We start from the raw sequence: 22,663 nt of genomic DNA on the forward strand, positions 1-22,663 counted from the left end.
TTTTTAGTGGTATAATCTATTTACATACAATGCAAAGTAAAAAATAAACTAATTATTCAAAGTATGTCAGAAATTAAATATTTTTTTTGCATTACTTAACATTCAATTTATTTTTTCTGGTATTTATCTTACAGTGGATTTTGACTACCCTGATTTTGATGAAGCCTTCATCAACACACCTACTCCTGACAGAGCCAATCAAAATCAACTAAATGAAACAGTTACCCAATCACAACCAAGTTCACTAATTAATGACCTTTCAGGTCAGAGACCACAGTTTCCAAGAATAGACAGGTCAACCAAACCCAAACCATTACAATCCAGTGTTTCTACAAATCTGACCAATCAAACTGACCTTGAAAAACTTAATGAATTGAAGCCTAGAGTTACTTCCCTTTATCCTGATGCAAGTTCAATATCTTGTACAAAGACAATCAGAAAAGAGACTGGGAATGAAGTACAGAGTTTGTCTAGAGAACTAGAACATGAACGAGAAGAACTCAACAGGATTAGAAAGGAAAAAGAAGAAGAAATTGCAAAGTATCAGCTGGATAAAGAAAGAAATATTAAGGTACAGTAAAACCTGACTAAGGTACAGTAAAACCTGTATAAAGTGGCCTGACTAAGGTACAGTAAAACCTGTATAAAGTAGCCTGACTTAGGTACTGTTAAACCTGCATAAAGTGGCCTGACTAAGGTACAGTAAAACCTGTATAAAGTGGCCTCACTAAGGTACAGTAAAACATGTATAAAGTGGCCTGACTAAGGTACTGTAAAACCTGTATAAAGTGGCCTGTCTAAGGTACAGTAAAACCTGTATAAAGTGGCCTGACTTAGGTACAGTAAAACCTGTATAAAGTGGCCTCACTAAGGTACAGTAAAACCTGTATAAAGTGGCCTGAATAAAGTACTGTTAAACCTGTATAAAGTGGCCTGTCTAAGGTACAGTAAAACCTGTATAAACTGGCTGGACTACAGTACAGTAAAACCTGTATAAAGTGGCCTGACTTAGGTACAGTAAAACCTGTATAAAGTGGCCTGTCTAAAATACAGTAAAACCTGTATAAAGTGGCCTGTCTAAAATACAGTAAAACCTGTATAAAGTGGCCTGTCTAAGGTACAGTAAAACCTGTATAAACTGGCCTCACAAAGGTACTGTAAGTTCAGGAATGATTCAGTGCATTTATTATTGCGATTTTTGAAGAATGGACAAAAATTCAAGATTAGTTTTTGCAATTTGAGGTAAATGTACATATGCATACAAACATTGAATTCAAAATACAAATTCTTAATATCAAGATACTCACACAGTCACTTTATAGGCATTAATAAAAACCCTTGCAATAATTTCTGTATTTACAGTATTAAAATTATCAAGTTGTTACCAAAGCAGTATTGACTATGTAAGATATATATAGGTTCACTAGAAAATCTAGTAGCAAAAAATTACCTTCCATGTAACATTGATAAATTTTAATTCTTTTAATGTATTGTTGTCATATTTGTTCTACATTATGTTTTTGTCTTATTTAGGAACAACAGGCAAGGATCGAGAGATTAAAAGATGAAGAAGAAAAACTAAGATTGATAGAACAGAAAAAATCAGAACAAACTAAAGATCTGGCTGATCTTATGAGGCAGAAGAGAGGGTTACAGGAAGAAATGAAAGGCTCTGGAGGAGAAAATATCAGGTATAAATATTTAAAGCAAAATATGGTGGAGGACCCATGTTAGAAAGTTATAAATAAAAACAAAATTTTGTACACATGTATACATGGATAAATTTCATGATTTTATCTTCTGATTATAACTTTTAAATTGAAAAATTTAAAAACTTTTTACAAAAAAAAATGTATATATCAATGTAAAATATAGTTGTATTTTCTTTTTAAATGCACTTTCAGTAAAGTGAATTATTATTACAGAAATCAAGAATTGAGGACAATAGAGAATGAGAGAGTGAAAAGACAAGATGAAGTAGACAAACTTAGACAGGAGAGAAAGAAAAAAGAGGAAGAAAGAAGAATATTGGAGGAAGGAAAGGAGGTAATTAATCAGATGACATTTTTGTCCATATAAACTATAGCAGGTCATTTAATTAATTATCATTTTTTAGATATTAACTTTTATCTTCTCTGAAACTTCTGAGCTAATATCAATGATGTCATAACAGTACCACTTATATGGCACTAGGGCCCTTGTTCATAAAACTTTGCTCATTATTCGGTGTAAAAGATTTGTGCTTGAAACACCAAATCCAATAATTTGATTGGTTTATTTCTTAGTCTGAGTACGATTATCGTTCAATGATGTTTGAAAAATCCAAACCTTTAAGAAGCGTTTATATTTATATTATTGCAGTCATGATATGAACCAATTTGGTATATATGGATTCCAATGTCTGTCCATGTGATTTAAGTTGATATTTCTCTTAATTACAAAATGAATCTTGATGAATCCTCACACAGTTGAAACCTACCTAGGACTTTCAAAAAGAATATTATTTCTGTTTTATATGTTTAACAGGAGAAAATCAATGTATATAAAAAAAGAAGATGTTGTAAAATTTCCTATGAGATAACTCTTCAACAGAGACCAAGTGACATAGAAATTAACAACCATAAGTCACCATACGACCCTCAACAAGGAGCATAACCCATAATAGAGTTTACTTACCAATACTTCCATATACTGTAAAATGCAACAAAGTTGTAAACACAATACTTTGAGCTCGCATTTTAAAATATGATATATGAATTTAACATGTTTTTTCTCAAAATCGTAAAAATTAAAATCGCATTTAAGTCAAAAGTAACAAAAGCGCCATTATAAATGCACTCAATAATTTCTGAATTTACTGTACTATATTATTAGGCAGGGGTTCACTCATCAAATTAGCATGTCCCTTTTATCTTCCTTCAGAAAGAGGAACTTGAGAGAGCCAGAGCAAGGGCAAGGTTAGAAGAGGAAAAGAAAGATTTTGAATTGAAGCTTTCAGAAGAAACAGCCAGACGACTACAAGTGGAGGAAGAATCTATGGGGATAGAACTTCACGAACTCAAACAGAGAGAACTCAAAACAAAGATAGAAGAACTGAGGAAAATGAGACTGGTTGGTTTATCTGTACTTATCTTTTAGTTTTTTTTTAATTTTCACTTGTCCATGGTGGGACCTGGTAAAACTCACTCTTCAGAATTGACTTTTTTATTTATCATAAGAAATGATTATATCCTTGTGTATTGTATTTTTGACCTACTAACATATTTTTCGAATTTCTCTGTTATATGTTTGAACATAAACATACCAAATATTTTGAGAGTCTCTAGTATACTTGTGCATAAAGTAATTGTATCGGAAATATATTTCAATCTTTAATTTAGTTTTTTATTTGAGTTCATTAGATCGATGGCACCTTTGTTGACAAAAACAAGCGTCTTGTGTTTTCGACCTATCTAAAAAACGGGTCAAAAGTCGGAAACGACATGACGTGCAAATCCGGAATTGGTTATAAATTTGATACCAAAGTTTATATCAAAGTGTTAGAGGCGATCAAACTTATGACTTAAAGAATTAAATGGTTAAATATACAACTATAAGATATAAAATATTATTTTGATGTCTTTTTTGGACAAGTTGTACACATTTCAGAATGAGGCACTTTTGAAGCCTTGTATGGTCTTGTATACATTCATGTTTTTGTTAATTACTTTAATTGATCCATTGTGAAGTGAGGTTGGTGAGTATTGTCTGTAATTTCCACTGACACTGTTTTTTTTGTAAATAAAATTTAACTGAAATTTAATTTTTTTCTGTAAAAAGCTGTAAGGAGCATGCATATTTCCGTATTCAAATTAACTTTAACAGTCAGGGGCGTTACTTAAACAAGTTATTTTTTTGAATTACTTATATAAGTATTTTTTTATTTTAAAAATAATAAAATTACTTAATAGAGTTATTTTGATTTTCAATAGAAACATAGACTTAATGTAGTTTTCATGATTTTAAACAACATTTTATATCATAAAATAAAGAATTTATCAGATTTGAGAGGCGTATAGAGATAAAGAGTTACTTTGAAAATAATGACAAAAATATTACTTGAATAAGTTATTTTAAACATTTTTGAAAAAAATAGCAATAAAACTTATCTAAGGCACATATATAATTGATTTAGGTTACAAAATATAAATAACTTCAGGTCTTAATAAATTCACAAGTATCTATCTATTTATATCAGTCTACCTTCAAGATTTTAGAGGAAAATGATAATTTAATAGTCCCAAGAGACCAATCTTTGATCCAGAAGCGTCGGTATGAAAGATAAGTGCGTCGGAAAGTTAATTAGTGTTTCTGAAGAATTAGTTTTTATTTATCAAGGGTAACTGTGAAAATTATTTAAAGCTAGTAAAATCTGTTTTCTTGGACACCTATAAAAATAATATTCAGAAAAATAACTTATATAAGATATATTTAAATTAGCCTCAATTTCAACATTACTTGTATAAGTAATTTTAATTGTTACTTGTTTAAGTAATGCCCCTGACTGTTTAAGTATTACAACTAACCACCTGACAGTCATGTGACTTAATGACCTTGAAGTTAACTTTGCATGCAAAAAGACCTCTGCCATAAGTTTAGAAAATTCGTTTATTTTAGACCGATTCTTTTGGAAGGTAAAACTAGTATTAGTGAAAAGGATACAAAAATGTAATATCAAATAAAAAAACGTAAATACTTAATATAATAACTTTATTTGAAAAATCTTCACCACACGTGGTATCATTTGCTATTGTTACTTAGTATAGCAGCCGAATATGACATCATGCGGGCATGCGCAGCATACGGGAAGTGAAAGTAGAATTAGGTCGAAAATGTCAGACGGTCGAAAACACAATACGAGACGATACAAAACCCTATAACATAAGAAAATTCAATTGGAATGAACACCAGTGACTTTTCCAGGATGTGCAGGTAGGAAAATGTCCTTGCATAAAAAAATCCAATAATAAATGCACATTCAAAGCTCACTGTTCAGTGTGAGCCAAGGCTCAATGTTGAAGGCTGTACCTAAACCTATAATGGTAAACATTTTACTAATTGTGATTTGGATGGAGAGTTACTTCATTGGCATTCATACCATGTCTTCTTATATCAAGATAACAATTTCTGAATTTGTATAAAATTAGGATGGTATACATGTATGATATACTGTGGATTCATTTATTTTCTTCGGTACCAACATTCATGGTTTTAGGAAACTTGCATGTTCATGGATATTTTATTTCCTGGTTTTGGCAAAATATTCATACATATCCTTTAGAAAATTTGTAATTTCTTGAACTTTTAAATTGGTAGTTCCCTTGTACCCTTGAAGTCCACGAAAATTGGTCTCCAACAAATATACTGTGGATTCATTAATATTCGTTGGATACCAATTTCGTGGATTTTGTCGGTACATCGAAACCACAAATTCAAATAATCGGTACCAATATTCATGGTTTTAGGAAACTTGCATGTTCATGGATATTTTATTTCCTGGTTTTGGCAAAATATTCATACATATCCTTTAGAAAATTTGTAATTTCTTGAACTTTTAAATTGGTAGTTCCCTTGTACCCTTGAAGTCCACGAAAATTGGTCTCCAACAAATATACTGTGGATTCATTAATATTCGTTGGATACCAATTTCGTGGATTTTGTCGGTACATCGAAACCACAAATTCAAATATTCAACGAATGTCAAATTTTCTAAAGGAATGTATGCAGACTTTGCCAAAACCACAAATTAAATATCCACAAATATGAAAGTTTTCCTCAAACCACGAAAATTTGTATCCACTAATATAAATGAATTCACAGTATGTATTCCAGCTGTACATTGAACTTGATTATATGTATTAAAGGAAGAAGAGAAAAGTCTAAAGGAAACACAGAGCAAAGAAGAATCTCTGAAAAGAACAGAAGAAAATAGAAAGTTAAAGGAAAAAGAAGATGCTGTAAAAAGACAAGAGGAAGATAGGCTTGCTATTGAAAGACAAGAAAAAGAGGCTCATGAGAGAAAGGCAAAAGAACAGAAAGATAGAAAACTGAGAGAAGAAGAAACTGAAAGGAGACGACTGGCAAAAATAGCAGAGGAAGCGGCAAAAGTAGAGCAGACAAGAAAAGAGGCTGAGCTACGATCCAAGAATGAACTGGCAAAGAGAGAAGCTGATCAAAGGTTAAGGGATGAACAGACAAGGAGAGAGGCAGAACAAAAGGCAAGGGATGAACAGGCAAGAAAGATTGCAGAGGACAAGGCAAAGAAAGAAGCAGAGGAAAAGGCAAGAGCAGATCAGGCAAGGAGAGAGGCAGAGGAAAAACTCAAACTTATTCAAGGTATTTATCTTCATCCTGCAATCAGCCAACTATTGTACAAATAACAGGTACACAAATAAAAAGTAAAATCACAAAAATACTGAACTTAGAGGAAAATCAATTTCGGAAAACCATCAACTTATATGTTCAACTCAAAATGCTTTGCCTGTAATATCCACAAATAAACATTGTTTCCTAAAACCACAAACAGACTTGAAATCACAAAATGGATAAATTAGGCATTAGGTTTCTTATTTGAATTGTTTTACATTGTCATTTCTGGGCATTTTATAGCTGACTATGTGGTATGGGCTTTGCTCATTGTTGAAGGCTGTACAGTGACTTATAGTTGTTAATTTCTGTGTCATTTTGGTCTCTTGAGGAAAGTTGTCTAATTAGCAATCATACCACATCTTCTTTTTTAAAATTCTTTATTATTCATGGGTACAGAAAAACCATCAATTTATATGTTCACGATAAATGCATTGCCAGAACGCTTGTTATCAAAACCATGAAATGAAATATCCACAAATTAACAGTTTTTCCTCAATCCACAAACAGACTTGAATTTACAAAATAAAATTTGTATGAGATGTCTATGTGTCTTAATATTATTTAATTGTTTGTCAACTATTTTTTTTATATTTTAGGTGAAAGTCCTAAGATAAAAACAATACCATCCCCTAACCTACCAACTGGCTGGGAGAAACGTTTAGACGGTCCAACTCATAGATACTACTATATAAATCACAACAAAGGCACTACTCAGTGGGAACCTCCACAGACAGAAATCAAATTACCAGGTAAGCTTTTTAAACTTTAGACTTTCAATAATAATTGGTATTTGCTGCATCCAGGCACATGGCATTTAGGAGTAAGAGCCAAGACTGGCAAGCTCAGAGTCAGAATAATGATAACTTGTCTTCCTGAGGACTTTTACCTTGTGAACTAGATATAGGAAGATGTGGTGTGAGTGCCAATGAGACAACTCTCCATCCAAATAACAATTTAAAAATTAAACCATTATAGGTTAAAGTACGGCCTTCAACACGGAGCCTTGGCTAGCACATTTAAATCCTGCTCAGCATACTGGTCTTTTTAAAAAGCAGGGTTGATATTCATTTTCTTTTTCTGAATATGCATATTAATTTGCCACTGGACGTTAAGCAGCCATCATCAAATTCAGGACTCATTTTTGTTTCAAATATTTATACTGTTAAGATTATATGTACTTCTATGGTCGGGTTGTTGTCTCTTTGACTCATTCCCAATTTCCATTCTCAATTTTATTTCTATGTGAAATTCATTACGCATAGTCTCCTTTTTCATGATGCTAGAATAGCAAAGTCAGAGAAAAGCAAGAAAACATGACATCATAAATGAATGTTCACCAATGAAGAACTGAGATATATAATGAACCATGTGTTGATAATAAAAAAAAAATCAAAATATTAGGAAGAAAATAAATAGTGTAATAATTAAAAAATAATAATATCAGATACAAATTAGATATGTTTTTATTTCACAGCTGCTGGCAAGTACACAACAAAATTAAAAGATGAACCTACTACAACAAAGAGAGGTCTGTCACGGTCTAACTCATCACCAAACATTGCTAAAATGATGGAAGAGGAAGACAAAGTAACACCACTCAGACCCAGTATAGATAGAGCTAGTAAACCAGCACAAAGGTGAGGTCAAAGGTCATGTCATAGAAACCCAGTATAGATAGATCTAGTAAACCTGCAGAAAGGTGAGGTCAAAGGTTATTGTCATAGAAACTCAGTATAGATAGATCTAATAAACCTGCAGAAAGGTGAGGTCAAAGGTCATTGTCATAGAAACTCAGTATATATAGATCTAATAAACCTGTAGAAAGGTGAGGTCAAAGGTCATTGTCATAGAAACTCAGTATAGATAGATCTAATAAACCTGCAGAAAAGTGAGGTCAAATGTCATTGTAACCCAGTATAGGTATCATTGGGGAAAAAAACAAGTAGTCCGAACATCTCGCAAAAATTCCAAAACCTCACCTAAGTACATTTTATAAGATGGGATTAAAGGTCATTGTCATAGAGACCTAGTATAGATTCCTATAAAAAATGCCAAAGAAACATCAAGAGAGATTAAAATTGAGAATGGAAATGGGGAATGTGTCAAAGAGACAACAACCCGACCATAGAACAGACAACAGCCGAAGGTCACCAACAGGTCTTCAACGTAGCCAGAAATTCCAGCACCCGGTGGAGTCCTTCAGCTGGCCCATAAACAAATATATACTAGGTCAGTGATAATGAATGCCAAACTAAACTCCAAATTGTACACAAGAAACCAAAATTAAAATAATACAAAACTAACAACAGCCAGAGACTGCTGATTTGGGACAGGCGCAAAAATGCGGCGGGGTTAAATATGTTTATGAGATCTCAACCCTCCCCCTATACCTCTAGCCAATGAAGAAAAGTAAATGCATAACAAATACGCATTCAAGACTTATATGTCAAACAGAGACATCATGGCAAAGAAAAGACAAAAATTCTATAAAAAAACAACAATTAATCCCTAAAACCGGGGTGAACTTGTGTGCTTTAGAATGGTAAGACGTTCCTGTTCCATTATTGAATGAAGAACCTCATGATCAAATTCAGGAAAAAAGAAAACACCAATAATACAATTACTTGTTGTTTCAGACAATTGATTCCAGAGGCTAACAGACCATCACCTCAGAAACAAGCCGCAAGGATTAGGAACTTAAACCCTGTGTATGGCAATGTGGTAGGTATTCATTATCTCCCCCTGGTCAACATGGTAGATTCAGAAATTATTTAAGGAATGGCTGTAATATTTTTTCTGTCTATGAAGAAATAACATAAAAAATGTGGTGCACACTGAATAAAGCGCGTATGTTATTTCGAATAGACAGAAAAAATATTACAGTCATTTCTTATGATTTATTTCTAAATTCCATTGAAACTAGAAAACCATGAAAAAACTTGATGACGTTATGGTCACATGACTAAATTATGTCTATGGGCTCATAACAAAATAAGGTCAGCCAATCAGAAGACGTGTTACATCCCAAATTAAATTATTGTGATTTTAACATGAAAGACCAAAATGTGAAAACAGTTATAGATAAAGCTGCATACAAAGATATGTAAGGGGGTCTCATTGGGGGTTCCGATCCCGGATCTAGCTTACTGTTTTGTCAGATTCCCATATTCCACTTACACTATGAACGTAAGCAATTCTCATTTTTTTTGTCATTTCCCAGGTCCCGCTAGACAGCGTTTCTCATTTCAAGACACAATAATTTGATTTTCATGTGTCACACTTACTAAAAATTGGCAATCCTACGTCATGCTTAGACCCCAATGAAACTTGCATAGTTGACCTTGTTTAAGTTTGATGCTAGTAAGTCTAATTGAGTGATTACCTTGACTTAAATTTATAAATTTATAAATCAGCTTATGGTAAAATTGAGAATGGAAATGGGGAATGTGTCAAAGCGACAACAACTCAACCATAGAGCAGACAACAGCCGAAGGCCACCAATGGATCTTCAATGTAGCGAGAAACTCCAACACCCGGAGACATCCTTTAGCATGCTTTTCAATTGCGGGAGGTCATACTTTTAAGTAGTCAATTTAATTTAGAGTCATAAGCACCTTGCCAGGAGTGAGGTTTGAACTTTGAACCTCAGTGTTAACAGACTAATTATGTCCTTATCAAGATATTGAATGACCACTGTAAATTTTCAGTAATTAGAAAACACATGTGTTCTGTGCAATAAAATTTAAAATAGGATTTATTTTATTTTTTCCAGGGACAAGCCTTGACAGGATTGAGAAATCTAGGTAACACATGTTACATGAATTCTACAATACAGTGCCTAAATAACTGCTCTCCATTGGTCACCTACTTCCTGACAGATTGTTACCTGTATGATATAAATAGGTAAGTTCCTTATTTACAACAGCTGCTCCCCATTGGGCACCTACTTCCTGACAGATAGTTACCTGTATGATATAAACAGGTAAGTTCCTTATTTACAACAACTGCTCCCCATTGGTTACCTACTTCCTGACAGATAGTTACCTGTATGATATAAATAGGTAAGTTCCTTATGTACAGGTAGTAAGATAGTTTTGAATTTTCCTGGAGTTTAATATTTTTGTGATTTTACTTATTATCTTTTTAAAGATAGTAAATTTAATGAATGCTCCTGCTGGTGACTTTTTTCGTTACATTTTCATTATAATTTGTGGTATTCCAATTATTGTGTTTTAGTGGGAACAGCTAAATTGCCAATTCTAATGTTCATCAAAGTAAAAAACTATTGGTATACTTAAAGTAGACATTGGCAAAACCTAAAATACTAGTTATTCTCAATTTATGATATAAAAAATATTCTCATCCCCAAATTGATGAAAAAATATTTTGGTTTAATAAGCAGATTCCGATTTCAGATTTCCACCCTAATTCCTTATAATGTTAAATTTTGAGAATAGAAAGAATTTGATTAATAGCATCTAAAAACCAAAAAAAAATGTTTGAGCTTTGCATGAAAAAAAATCTGACTCAGACAAAAAACCATACCCCTCCCCCTTCAAGTCAAATGGTTACTCCCTAACAGAATGTGATGATTTGCCACAAGCAAATCTCCTATTAAAAACAAAACTTTCATTTCTTCCATCTTGTTTTCTAGAGAGAGTGAACTTGGTAGCCATGGAGAAGTTGCTGATGATTTTGCTGTCATTGTTAAAAACCTGTGGACAGGACAATATAAATGTATAACTCCCAGAGACTTCAAGGTCAGTATCATTAAGTGAATTCAAGGTCATATAAAATCATATAAAGTTTTAGATATCTGAGTAGCAGTTTTTTTATAACAATACCCACCCAATTACATTATTCGCAATTAAAAAAAAATCTCAATAATTTCTGAACTGACAGTATAATAGGACAAAGTACGGCCTTCAGCACAGAGCCTTGGCTCACACTGAACAGCAATCTTTAAAGTGCCCCAAAAAGTAACTATTGTAAAACCAATCAAAAGGGATAAACAACGGTCTAATCTATATCAAAAACAAGAAACACTTATAAACCACATATTAAAACAAACAACAACTACTGAACATTAGATTCATTAGATTCATGACTTAGGATAGGTGCAAACAATTGCATTGGGATTAAACGTTTTAATGGTACCAAACCTTCTCCCTTATCTGAAACATTAGTGAAACATCACAGCATAGAATATATATATATATATTGTAGGTGACTGTAGGAAAACATCAGCCTATGTTTGCAGGCAATGACCAGCAAGATTCCCAAGAGTTCCTTACATTTCTGTTAGATGCCTTACATGAAGGACTTAATAAGGTATGATTTATAGTAGTTTATAAGGATAAACCAGTATAAATAAAAATATTTGGTGATTTTCTATTGTTATGAGGATAAACTAGTAGAATGAGTGTCAATGAGACAATTCTCGTTCCTAGTCACTATGTTTAAAAAGTTTATAATTATAGGTCACAAAATAATAACAGCCTTCAACACAAAGCCTAGGTTCACACAACAAAACAGCAAGCTATATTGGCCCCAAAATGACTATGTTAAAATGATTAAACTAGGAAAATATACTAATCTATATAAAAAATGAGAAACCAGAAACATCTATTAAAGAACCGTAGATAGCTTTTGGAAATATTTTTAAAATCTTTTTGGAAATTTTGAGGTTTCAATAATCTTCAATTTTTTTATAGTTGGCCTCCCAAATGTTTTGAATCTAGCACTATTAATAACTGTTGAAAAGACCTAAGTGCATTTATAGTACTGTGGATTCATTATTATTCATGGGGTACCTATTTCAACAGATTTTATTTGTTAATGCCAACCAAGAAAGTCAACTGTTCAACCCAGTATATATTTTTTTATTAAATCAAGAATCCATGAAAGTACAATTTTTCTTATTTCCACCAAAATTGATACCCACAAAAATAATGATTCCATATTAATTTTTTTAAAAGACTGGTAAAAATAGCAGAGGAAGCAGCAAAAGTAGAGCAGACAAGAAAAGATTATTTTATTTCTCAAGGTTATTTGACTACAAGCTCTTTGTAATATAATCCTATGTATAACCTTGGATCAAACATACTGTTAACCAACTAATTTATCCTGAGCGATTTATATTCACGACTTTCACAAGTAGAAAAGTTACGGGAATATGAATTGTCAAAAATAGGATAAACTTGGATCTTTCTTTATTTAATTACATAAAATATATTTAAAAATCATGAAATTAAATTGCTTAGAAATGGCCCTATAAGGGCTAAATGCAAAAAAAAAAAGTATCTGCAAAATCAAAATTGTTACCATTTTTTCAGTGAATTTGAGAACCATGATTATGTAAATTTCATACTTTTTATTGTCAGGTAAAAATACGTCCAAAGATTCCGGAACAAGATAATGATAACTTACCTGATCACGTGAATGCTGAGTTGTCATGGAAACATCATCGTATGTTACACGAATCCATTATTGTTGAACTGTTTCAGGTAAGGCAATAAGAGGTTAAAATCTAGAAAGGTCAATTTTTGTTAAGTTAACTGTAAAATTGAAAATGAAAAGAGGGAAAGCAATAAAGAGGCAAAAACCTTTCCAATGAGCAGAAAACAACACAAAGCCATTTGTAAATACAGAAATATTTCAAGATGGAATGGGAATAAGAATATGCATTTGGATTATACTTGTATGTTTAGAATTTCAAATTTGATGAATCCTGAAATAAGTTTATGTTCAGCAATTTATTTGACCATTGTAGGGACAGTTAAAGTCTACTTTGATGTGTCTGACATGTAGAAAACAGTCTGTTACATTTCAAGCTTTTATGTACCTGTCCCTGCCCATACCATCAGGATCAAGATGCACACTAAACGTAAGTAAATTTATTGTGATCTATGTGCTAAGTAATTAAGGAATGACTGTTATTTATTTTCTGTCTATGAAAAAATAACATAAAAAATTTGGTGCACACTGAATAACACGGTTATTTAACAGTGTACACCACATTTTTTATGTTATTTCAAATAGGCAGAAAAAATATTAGTCAGTTCTTATAATTTAATTCTAAATTCCATTTTAAACTGTAGAAAACCATGAAAAGCTTTGATGACGTCACCGTCACATGACTACATTATGTTAATGGGCTGATAACAAAATAATGTCAGCCAATCAGAAGACTTGTTACATCCAAAATTGAATTATTTACATATAACAAATTCATTAGCAAATAATCTATTTTATAAAAGTTCACTCAGTACTCACCATATCTAGTAATTAATTGGTTAAATTCTAAGTCACATTAACAATCATCCTCAAAATTTTACTCCCCACAAGGAGAGCACTTAATTAGTGAGGAACATAATTCTCCTAAATGCTTAAAAGTCATAAACCCAAATTAGTTATATTTGCAGTATAAGGAAGATCTCTTTGTGTATGATCAATACTTAAATAGGTTTTCAAATTCAAAAGTCACTGCTTCAATTCTTTTAACTTTTCATAAAAAAATACAAGTAGAAAAAAAGGTTTTACCTATTTGTTTTTCATTTTTTGAGGTCTCCTCACCAAAAAAGAGTCTCTTATGTAAATGATATAAACATCATATTGGGGAACATTGGCCAAAAGATTTGAATTTTAGCTGTATAAATTTGTGTTATATCATTACAGGATTGTCTGCGGCAGTTTCTCAAAGAAGAGAAGATGACAGGAAGTTCCAGGTGGCGATGTCCTCGCTGTAAAGTAGATAGAGACTCTGTCAAGAAGATTGATATCTGGAAATTACCCAGAATTCTTCTGATAGGACTCAACAGGTAAAGTGATGGAGTTTATGTCAAATCCTTTTTGTACTTAAATCAACTTCAATAAATTGTAACTTTTAAGTCAAAATTATTATTAAATCATAACTCAGTTTGTTCAATAGGAGATACACAACACACTATTGACACATAACACTCACACAAGGATTATTTTTTATTATCAGTAAGAGAAAAAACTTTCAATAATTCATTCACAGATAGTCTAGCAGGAAGAATCACTTAAAATTTGATTTCATTCATTATTTCCATGTAATTTAATTTTGGATGTAACACATCTTCTGATTACCTGACGTCGTTTTGTTTATCATGTCATAGACACAATTTTGTCATGTGACCATGACGTCATCAACGTTTTTTTTTATGGTTTTCTCCAATTTAAAATGGAATTTGGAATTAAATTATAAGAAATAACTGTAATATTTTTCCAGTCTAAATAACATAAAAATGTGGTGCAAACTGTTAAATGACCTGCTACGTGTGTTATTCAGTGTGCACCACATTTTTTAATTTTTTTTCTTCATAGACAGAAAAAAAAATTCTTAAATAAATTATAATGCTTTATTTCAAACTAATTATCCAGTTATTATTACCTCACATTGTCAGGGTTGAAAATTTGTTACATTGAGTTCAGTATTATAGATAAAGAAAGGTCAACCATATTTTATCTATTGTGGGTGGTATTTGACCTTGACCTCATTTTTATTATTTCAGTTATTATATCAATACAGGAGTCAGTGTTTACTTAAGAAATAATTCATGGAAGCCATAGATTGTTAGAGATTTGCACATAGCCTGGGCCTTGATATTCGAATTTTATCCTGAGCTTTAGCAACAATTTCCAACAATCTATGGCTTTCATGAGTTATTATACGAACGCAAAATTTGAAAAAAATTTCGTCGTATATTGCTATCACGTTGGCGTCGTCGTCGTCGATGTCGTCGTCCAAATACTTTAAGTTTTCGCACTCTAACTTTAGTAAAAGTGAATAGAAATCAATGAAATTTTAACACAAGGTTTATGACCAGAAAAGGAAGGTTGGGATTGATTTTGGGAGTTTTGGTCCCAACATTTTAGGAATAAGGGGCCAAAAAGGCCTAAATAAGCATTTTCTTGGTTTTCGCACTATAACTTTAGTTTAAGTTAATAGAAATCTATGAAATTTTGACACAAGGTTTATGACCACAAAAGAAAGGTCGGGATTGATTTAGGGAGTTTTGGTTCCAACAGTTTAGGAATTAGGGGCCAAAAAAGGGCCCAACTAAGCATTATTCTTGGTTTTCGCTCAATAACTTTAGTTTAAGTAAATAGAAATCAATGAAATTTAAACACAATGTTTATGACCACAAAAGGAAGGTTGGTATTGATTTTTGGAGTTCCCAACAGTTTAGGAATAAGGGGGAAAAAAGGGACCCAAATAAGCATTTTTCTTGGTTTTCGCAGCATAACTATAGTATAAGTAAACAGAAATCTATGAAATTTAAACACAAGGTTTATGACTATTAAAGGAAGGTTGGTATTGATTTTGGGAGTTTTGGTCCCAACAGTTTAGGAATAAAGGGCCCAAAGGGTCCAAAATTAAACTTTGTTTGATTTCATCAAAAATTGAATAATTGGGGTTCTTTGATATGCCGAATCTAACTGTGTATGTAGATTCTTAATATTTGGTCCCGTTTTCAAATTGGTCTACATTAAGGTCCAAAGGGTCCAAAATTAAACTTAGTTTGATTTTAACAAAAAATGAAATCTTGGGGTTCTTTGATATGCTGAATCTAAAAATGTACTTAGATTTTTTATTATTGGCCCAGTTTTCAAGTTGGTCCAAATCAGGGTCCAAAATTAAACTTTGTTTGATTTCATCAAAAATTGAATAATTGGGGTTCTTTGATATGCCGAATCTAACTGTGTATGTAGATTCTTAATATTTGGTCCCGTTTTCAAATTGGTCTACATTAAGGTCCAAAGGGTCCAAAATTAAACTTAGTTTGATTTTAACAAAAATTGAATTTTTGGGCCTCTTTGGTATGCTGAATCTAAACTTGTACTTAGATTTTTGATTGTGGGCCCAGTTTTCAAGTTGGTCCAAATCAGGATCCAAAATTATTATATTAAGTATTGTGCAATAGCAAGAAATTTTCAATTGCACAGTATTCAGCAATAGCAAGAAATCTTCAATTGCACAGTATTGTGCAATAGCAAGAAATCTTCAATTGCACAGTAGTGTGCAATAGCAAATATTTTCAATTGCACAGTATTTCACAATAGCAAGAAATATCTAATTGCACAATATTGTGCAATAGCAAGAAATTCCAATTGGATTTCAATTGGAGTTATCTTTCTTTGTCCAGAATAGTAGTTGAATCAAGTTAAATCATTGTTTTATACAATATACAATGTATATTCACTTTTACTACCAACTGATAGATTAAAACAATCTTTACCATTCAGTAATAACAAGCACTTTTTTACATTTTAATATTTTATGATGTATTTAAAGTCATAAGAAACCTCAAATAAAAAAAAATAATGCATATGTTTTTTATAACTAAATGGATAGTTTTCATTATAAAACTTATGTACACATACTTTTTTCTGAAGAAATTTCTTTGATTTATTCATATTTAGAAGAAGTTTACTTTATTTTAATTGCTTCCTTCCAGCAAGCAATTCCCCCGACATATTTTCCGTATGCAAAGTGACCACAGTGTGACCCATCTCGTAAAAATCCGGTGATCACAATACGCATGGATGTCCTTAAAATAAACTATTATCTGAATTTACATGTTAAACACGTGTTCTCTTTCCATGCTTTTTTGTTTATTTTTTGTCGATTGTTGACAAACAGGTGACCATCGTTAAACTTCGGCTTCAAAACACGAACTTTAATTACCTGCCATATTTTCACAACAACACTGACCGATTGAAAAAAAATTGACGATTATACGAAATTTACACGAAAAAAATGATAAATTCGTGCACAGAAGACTAAGTTTATTATGTTTGTATGCCATTAGTTCAAGAATTGGAAGAACATTATTTTTCACTGGTCACTCCTTTCTTATGACTTTAAATGACTAGTTATTGTTGCAAACTTCATTAGAAATTTGAATTGAGATCAGTTTTGAAATAAGGGAAAGGGGGATGTGAAAAAAAAATTGGGGGGTCAATTTTTTTCATTTCAGATTTCATAAATAAAAAGTAAATTTCTTCAAACATTTTTTTGAGAGGATTAATATTCAACAGCATAGTGAATTGCTCAAAAGCAAAAAAAAATGTTTAAGTTTTTTAGACCACATTCATTCTGTTTCAGAAACCTATGCTGTGTCAACTATTTAATCACAATCCAAATTTAGAGCTGAATCCAGCTTGAATGTTGTGTCCATACTTGCCCCAACCGTTCAGGGTTTAATTCTCAAACCCGACATTTGCCATTTTTAATTCACATGTTTTTCTCGTAAGCTACCGTCAAATCCAAAGTTGACATTTCGTAACTAAGGAGCCTCCATGTTGACTTGCTGAAATCATTAAATATGCAAAAAATGCAATAGAATATATAATATAAATAGAAAACAAAACAAAACCTGCCTTACAAATCAATTTTAATACAATATTATAAGAATTTCAATGGTTCACGTATCAGAAAACGTTCAACTGTAGCCTTTTCATTTGTATGACGTCATGTTTTGAAATGACTTAAATGTGTCAAAAACATTAAAAGACTTTCGCGGAATTTTATTTTATTTTTATTTTGTTGATTTCTCCGAGTTTTCATGCATTACTTCTTTTTATCACAAATAAAAGTTGTTTAGTCTTTTTTTAACTGCAATTTTTAAAACAATAAAATCGGCAAACGGTTTGCAAATAGGTTCCAATACATGTGGATTTACGTGGGAAGTATAAAGTAACAGCCATTATTGTGTATATCTCTGAGTCTGCGCTAAGTATAGATATATGGAGAATTTTATCACCGTGTTGTTTACAAAGCGAAAGAAGCACGTCATATTAGAATATTATGTAATTGTCATTCCATTTGTCGACTTTGATTATTTTTTTCTCTTTATAGATTTGTTTATGAAGGCCAGTGGCGACAGAAAATCAGTTCTTACGTGGACTTTCCTGTTCAAAGTCTAAATTTAGATTCCGTTGTTCAATCACCGACAACAACAAAGAGCAAATACAATCTGTATGGTATATCTGTAAGTTGTTCTTTTGTTTTCATTCATAGCTTTAACTTAATGATAAATCTAGAGAGAATCAAATGTAAATTATCATGTGACTGGCATTCACAACAAAAGAGAAAAAACAGAATGAATCAAAAGTTATTCAATAGAGCAAATGTAAACATGATTTCTGGCAATACAGTTGACTATGAAGCCAAAACCTAATGGTGTGTTTGTAGATTTTATGTATTTAAAACGACCTGTTTGGAAACATTTTATCATTATAAAAGATTCAATTTTCATGTGAGGTTTCTTTCAGAATCTATCTGTGCATTAAACTTCTTTAAATCTTTAGATTTAAATATCTGACTACTGTTTTGTCTAAGTAATTAAGATATTTATCTTCTCTAATTGTTGTGCTATTTTCACATTTCCTGACCGGTGTGAGAAAAATATTTCTCCTCACTAGTGAAAAATCTGTTCTTGGCAAATGATTAGTCGAAGTTTGATTGTGACGTCTAAATGTTTTGTTTTCTTCTGAGATTTCCTATTGTGACGTCATGAAAAAAAGCAACCATGCCTGATGACGTCGCATATAAAGAACACAAGTTTCTGAAAATCTTTGAAAAAGAAGGATAAAAATCATTAGAGAAACAGATTCCGACACTATAACTCGTGTATTACGATATCTCTCCACTCTCGACAGTTACATTTTATTATTTAAAGGGCTCGGCAAGCCTCGCGCTTTAAATAATAAAATGTAACTGTCTCGAGTGGAGAAATATTGTAATACACTTGTTGCAGTGTAAGAATCTATATTTCTCTAATTTTTTTGCTATTTTCACATTTCCTGACCGGTGTGAGAAAAATATTTGTCCTCACTAGTGAAAAATCTGTTCTCGGCAAATGATTAGTCGATATTTGATTATGATGTCAAAATGTTTTGTTTTCTTCTCAAATTTTAGAAATTATTATTCAGTATCTTATTCAATATCAGATTCTAAGTAATTGGATGATTGTAAATGATTAAGGTTTAATGATTTATGTTGACAATTTTAATAATAAAACTGAGAATGAAAATGGGGAATGTGTCAAAGCGACAACAACCCAACGATAGATAAAACAACAGCAGAAGGACACCAACAGGTCTTCAGTGTAACGAGAAATTCCTGCACCTGAAGGCGTCCTTCAGCTGGCCCCTAAAACTGTTTATATGACAGGACTGTGACAAGTTTTTTTATATTTCAGAATCACTATGGTACTATGGACGGTGGACACTGTAAGTTGCTTTGTTATGCTTTCTAAATTGTTTAATTGTATACTTTAATTACTTATTTAATAAGAAATTTTATTTTTGAAAATGTTTGCCTTCGCTGCGAACTCTTAGATCCAAAATAGTTGATGTCTTAGTCCTATTAGAACAGACATAACTTATTGCGACTGGAAAGTTTATTGATTTTACCATAAGTTAGTCCATGATGCTATCCTTCGTAGGTCAACTAGCACTAGCATATATACAGAGTCAAAGCGGTTCATGAATGTAATTTTTTCCTGAAATTAATTTCTGTAGTAATCTGTATACATAATATTGTTACATGTAAATCTAACCATTTATTATTATTAATAATTTACTGAACAATCTTCCTGTTTGTTCAATAAAACTAACACTACAGGGATGTCCTGTCAAATGCTGTCATTATAACAGCAATAGTGCAATAAATCAGATTTTAGATAATAATAAAAAAGAAAATAATATTTTGATTATTGTAATGAATGCACACAATTGTGGTATAACTTAATACAGTGTATTTATATTTTAAACAGATACAGCCTTCTGTAGGAATCCCTGTACCAAAAGATGGTATAAATATGATGATGAGCAAGTCTACGATATGTCAGAATCAGAAGTTAAGGTAAGCATACCAACAAAAAGACATCAATAATCAAGAAGGCAACATACAGCAGTGGCGGATCCAGCCATTTGAAAAAGGGGGGTTTCCAACCAAGGACAAAGGGGGGTTCCAACTATATGTCCCCATTCAAATGCATTGATTGTCCCAAAAAAGGGGGGGTTCCAACCCCCGGAACCCTCCCCCTGGATCCGCCACTGTACAGTCTTCAATAATATAAATAAAATATAAGCTGAGTGTCTGAAAAAAAATTGTATTAGTTCAAGATTTGGGTAAGGGAGATAAGTTGGAAAATAGACACAGAACATGGCAGGTCAAACAAGCCTGAAAGTGCCTTCAAAATACAGTAATCATGATTTCTTGGGTGAAATTGACATCCCGGTCTATTCAAGTTGTAAATAAACTTAGCAGAAACAATAAAAAAATCTGCCATTAAGCAAAATTTATCAATAACACATCTAATGACAAGGTTCTTGATAGATAAGTTTTTTTACTAAGATGACTATTATTTTGATGGGGTTTTTCTTTACCTTATGACAACCACAGTGGTGAATCAAGGGGAGGGGGGTTTTATGGTGTTTGGCCTCCCCTTATTTTTAAATGGCTGGATCAGCCCCTGAACAAGTTGATTTTTTGTGTGTGTGTTTGGGGGGGGGGGGGGGTGCAGGGATCCAGGAGGATTTTGAAGAATAGAACATAGTGGGTTGCTAAATTATAAAGAAAAGAGAAAAATAGGAAAAAAGATATAATGAGAGCTAAAATATAAAGAGTAGAGAAAAACAACTTAAATATTTTAAACATTTTAGAAATGAAGGACCTCCCCCTCTCCCCTCTCAAACTCTCATATATATTTGTGAGTAATAACTTCTATTTTTTGTTCTGATTTCAGAGTTCAGCAGCCTTTGTTCTTTACTACACATCAATAGACCTGTTACCACCAGATTTTAGGAAGAATTTTTAACCAAGGAGACAATGTTTGTAAACTAGATATAAAACATGTGAACTACTCAATGAGGGTTGTGTTTTACTAATCTCTTCAGAGGCATTTGTACAAAATATTTTTTAAGCTTATTTTCACAAATTTGGTCCAAAATGTTCATTATTCTAATCTTGCAATTGTTTGACAAGAAAAAAAAACATACTTGCTTTTTTTTCCAATTATACTGTCATTGTCCATGTAGTCATGCTGCTTTTAAAAACACTAAAAAAAATGTCTATTGGTTTCCATTCTCTAACTTTAGTTACCTGCCACCAAATGTTATAGAACTTATATACAATGCAAATCAAGTTAGAAGTTCACTAGTTATGTCCCTTTGTAAAATTATGTGCCAGCAGGGAATTATCTGTGTCCCATTAGCACATTCTCTGTTTATATTTCTGTCAAGGTCATAGATCATATCACTTTAAAGGCTAGAGAAAAGAGTAATAAATACTGTTTCTTGTGTTCTATATTACCTAATTGAGATAACAATAATCTTTTGGGTTGAAGTTTACTGCAGATTCATTCATCTTTTACGTGGGTATCAAGTTTTTGTGGATTGAGAAAAACTGATTTTCGTAGATATTTTATTTACTTTTTTGCCTTTCTTATGTTAAATTTGTAATGTTTTGAACTTGTTGTTCACCTGTACCCAAGAAACCCATCAAAATTGACATCCAGCAAGTAATATTGAATCCATAGTAAATGGTTCAAAGAACTAGTTTTTGATGAATTAGACATTTTGTTTTGACATGTTTACTGTATAATTAACCACGTCATATAATAGTATGGCATTTACTGCATAAACTGTGATTGTTTTTATGTAAATTATATTTTATCCTGTAAATATTCAACAAATATAAATATTGTTATAATTTATGCTACATATGTATATATTTTGTATTTGCTTCATATATTTTTATTTTAGAAAATTGTAAACAGCTATCTAACATTGAAATGAAAAATGTTTGCATCGTGTGCTCTCTGTACAGCTGTTTAATTTGTTTATTTGGAATAGAGATAAAAACCATAATAGACCTTCATTAGCTCAACCATGTCCTAAAATGGAACTTCTACCTTCTATATCATCCCCTCGCCTCTTCCCCTCTTCTTTTCGTTTTTAAAACAGCTGACCAGAAATGGAAGTTTAGACATAAAAAGCCTTTCAGTAGACTGATTGATTGATTGAGGGTGTTTTATGCAACTTTGAGCATTATTGATTATATCATATCTGCCAGTACTTATATTGTAAATCCGCTGACTCCGGAAAGAAAAACTGACAATCCTAGTCAATAAGATCTAAGTGTAATGTACCTAATGAGCAGGTTCGATCTTGATACACTACCTACATTTGAGAATGGAAATTGGGAACATGTCAAACA

General features: G+C 31.9%; 1 protein-coding gene across 1 annotated transcript in view; it reads left to right on the forward strand.

Annotated features, from left to right (window-relative positions):
* LOC134718465 (ubiquitin carboxyl-terminal hydrolase 8-like) overlaps positions 1 to 22,619 on the forward strand; it is a 40,751-nt gene extending 18,132 nt beyond the window's left edge. Inside the window, exons 9-26 of the mRNA XM_063581004.1 lie at positions 135 to 571; positions 1,534 to 1,691; positions 1,926 to 2,046; positions 2,923 to 3,111; positions 5,904 to 6,375; positions 7,005 to 7,157; positions 7,883 to 8,045; positions 9,045 to 9,129; positions 10,181 to 10,311; positions 11,063 to 11,168; positions 11,635 to 11,739; positions 12,792 to 12,914; positions 13,181 to 13,294; positions 14,086 to 14,228; positions 18,296 to 18,428; positions 19,641 to 19,671; positions 20,217 to 20,305; positions 21,192 to 22,619. Of these exons, the coding sequence (XP_063437074.1) occupies positions 135 to 571; positions 1,534 to 1,691; positions 1,926 to 2,046; positions 2,923 to 3,111; positions 5,904 to 6,375; positions 7,005 to 7,157; positions 7,883 to 8,045; positions 9,045 to 9,129; positions 10,181 to 10,311; positions 11,063 to 11,168; positions 11,635 to 11,739; positions 12,792 to 12,914; positions 13,181 to 13,294; positions 14,086 to 14,228; positions 18,296 to 18,428; positions 19,641 to 19,671; positions 20,217 to 20,305; positions 21,192 to 21,263 (2,825 nt within the window). The 3' untranslated portion in view covers positions 21,264 to 22,619. The remainder of the gene's footprint in view (positions 1 to 134; positions 572 to 1,533; positions 1,692 to 1,925; positions 2,047 to 2,922; positions 3,112 to 5,903; positions 6,376 to 7,004; positions 7,158 to 7,882; positions 8,046 to 9,044; positions 9,130 to 10,180; positions 10,312 to 11,062; positions 11,169 to 11,634; positions 11,740 to 12,791; positions 12,915 to 13,180; positions 13,295 to 14,085; positions 14,229 to 18,295; positions 18,429 to 19,640; positions 19,672 to 20,216; positions 20,306 to 21,191) is intronic.
* The last annotated feature ends 44 nt before the right edge of the window (positions 22,620 to 22,663 follow it).

This window comes from Mytilus trossulus, chromosome 5 (assembly GCF_036588685.1).
Source record: "Mytilus trossulus isolate FHL-02 chromosome 5, PNRI_Mtr1.1.1.hap1, whole genome shotgun sequence".
NCBI classification, from domain to species: Eukaryota; Metazoa; Mollusca; class Bivalvia; order Mytilida; family Mytilidae; genus Mytilus; species Mytilus trossulus.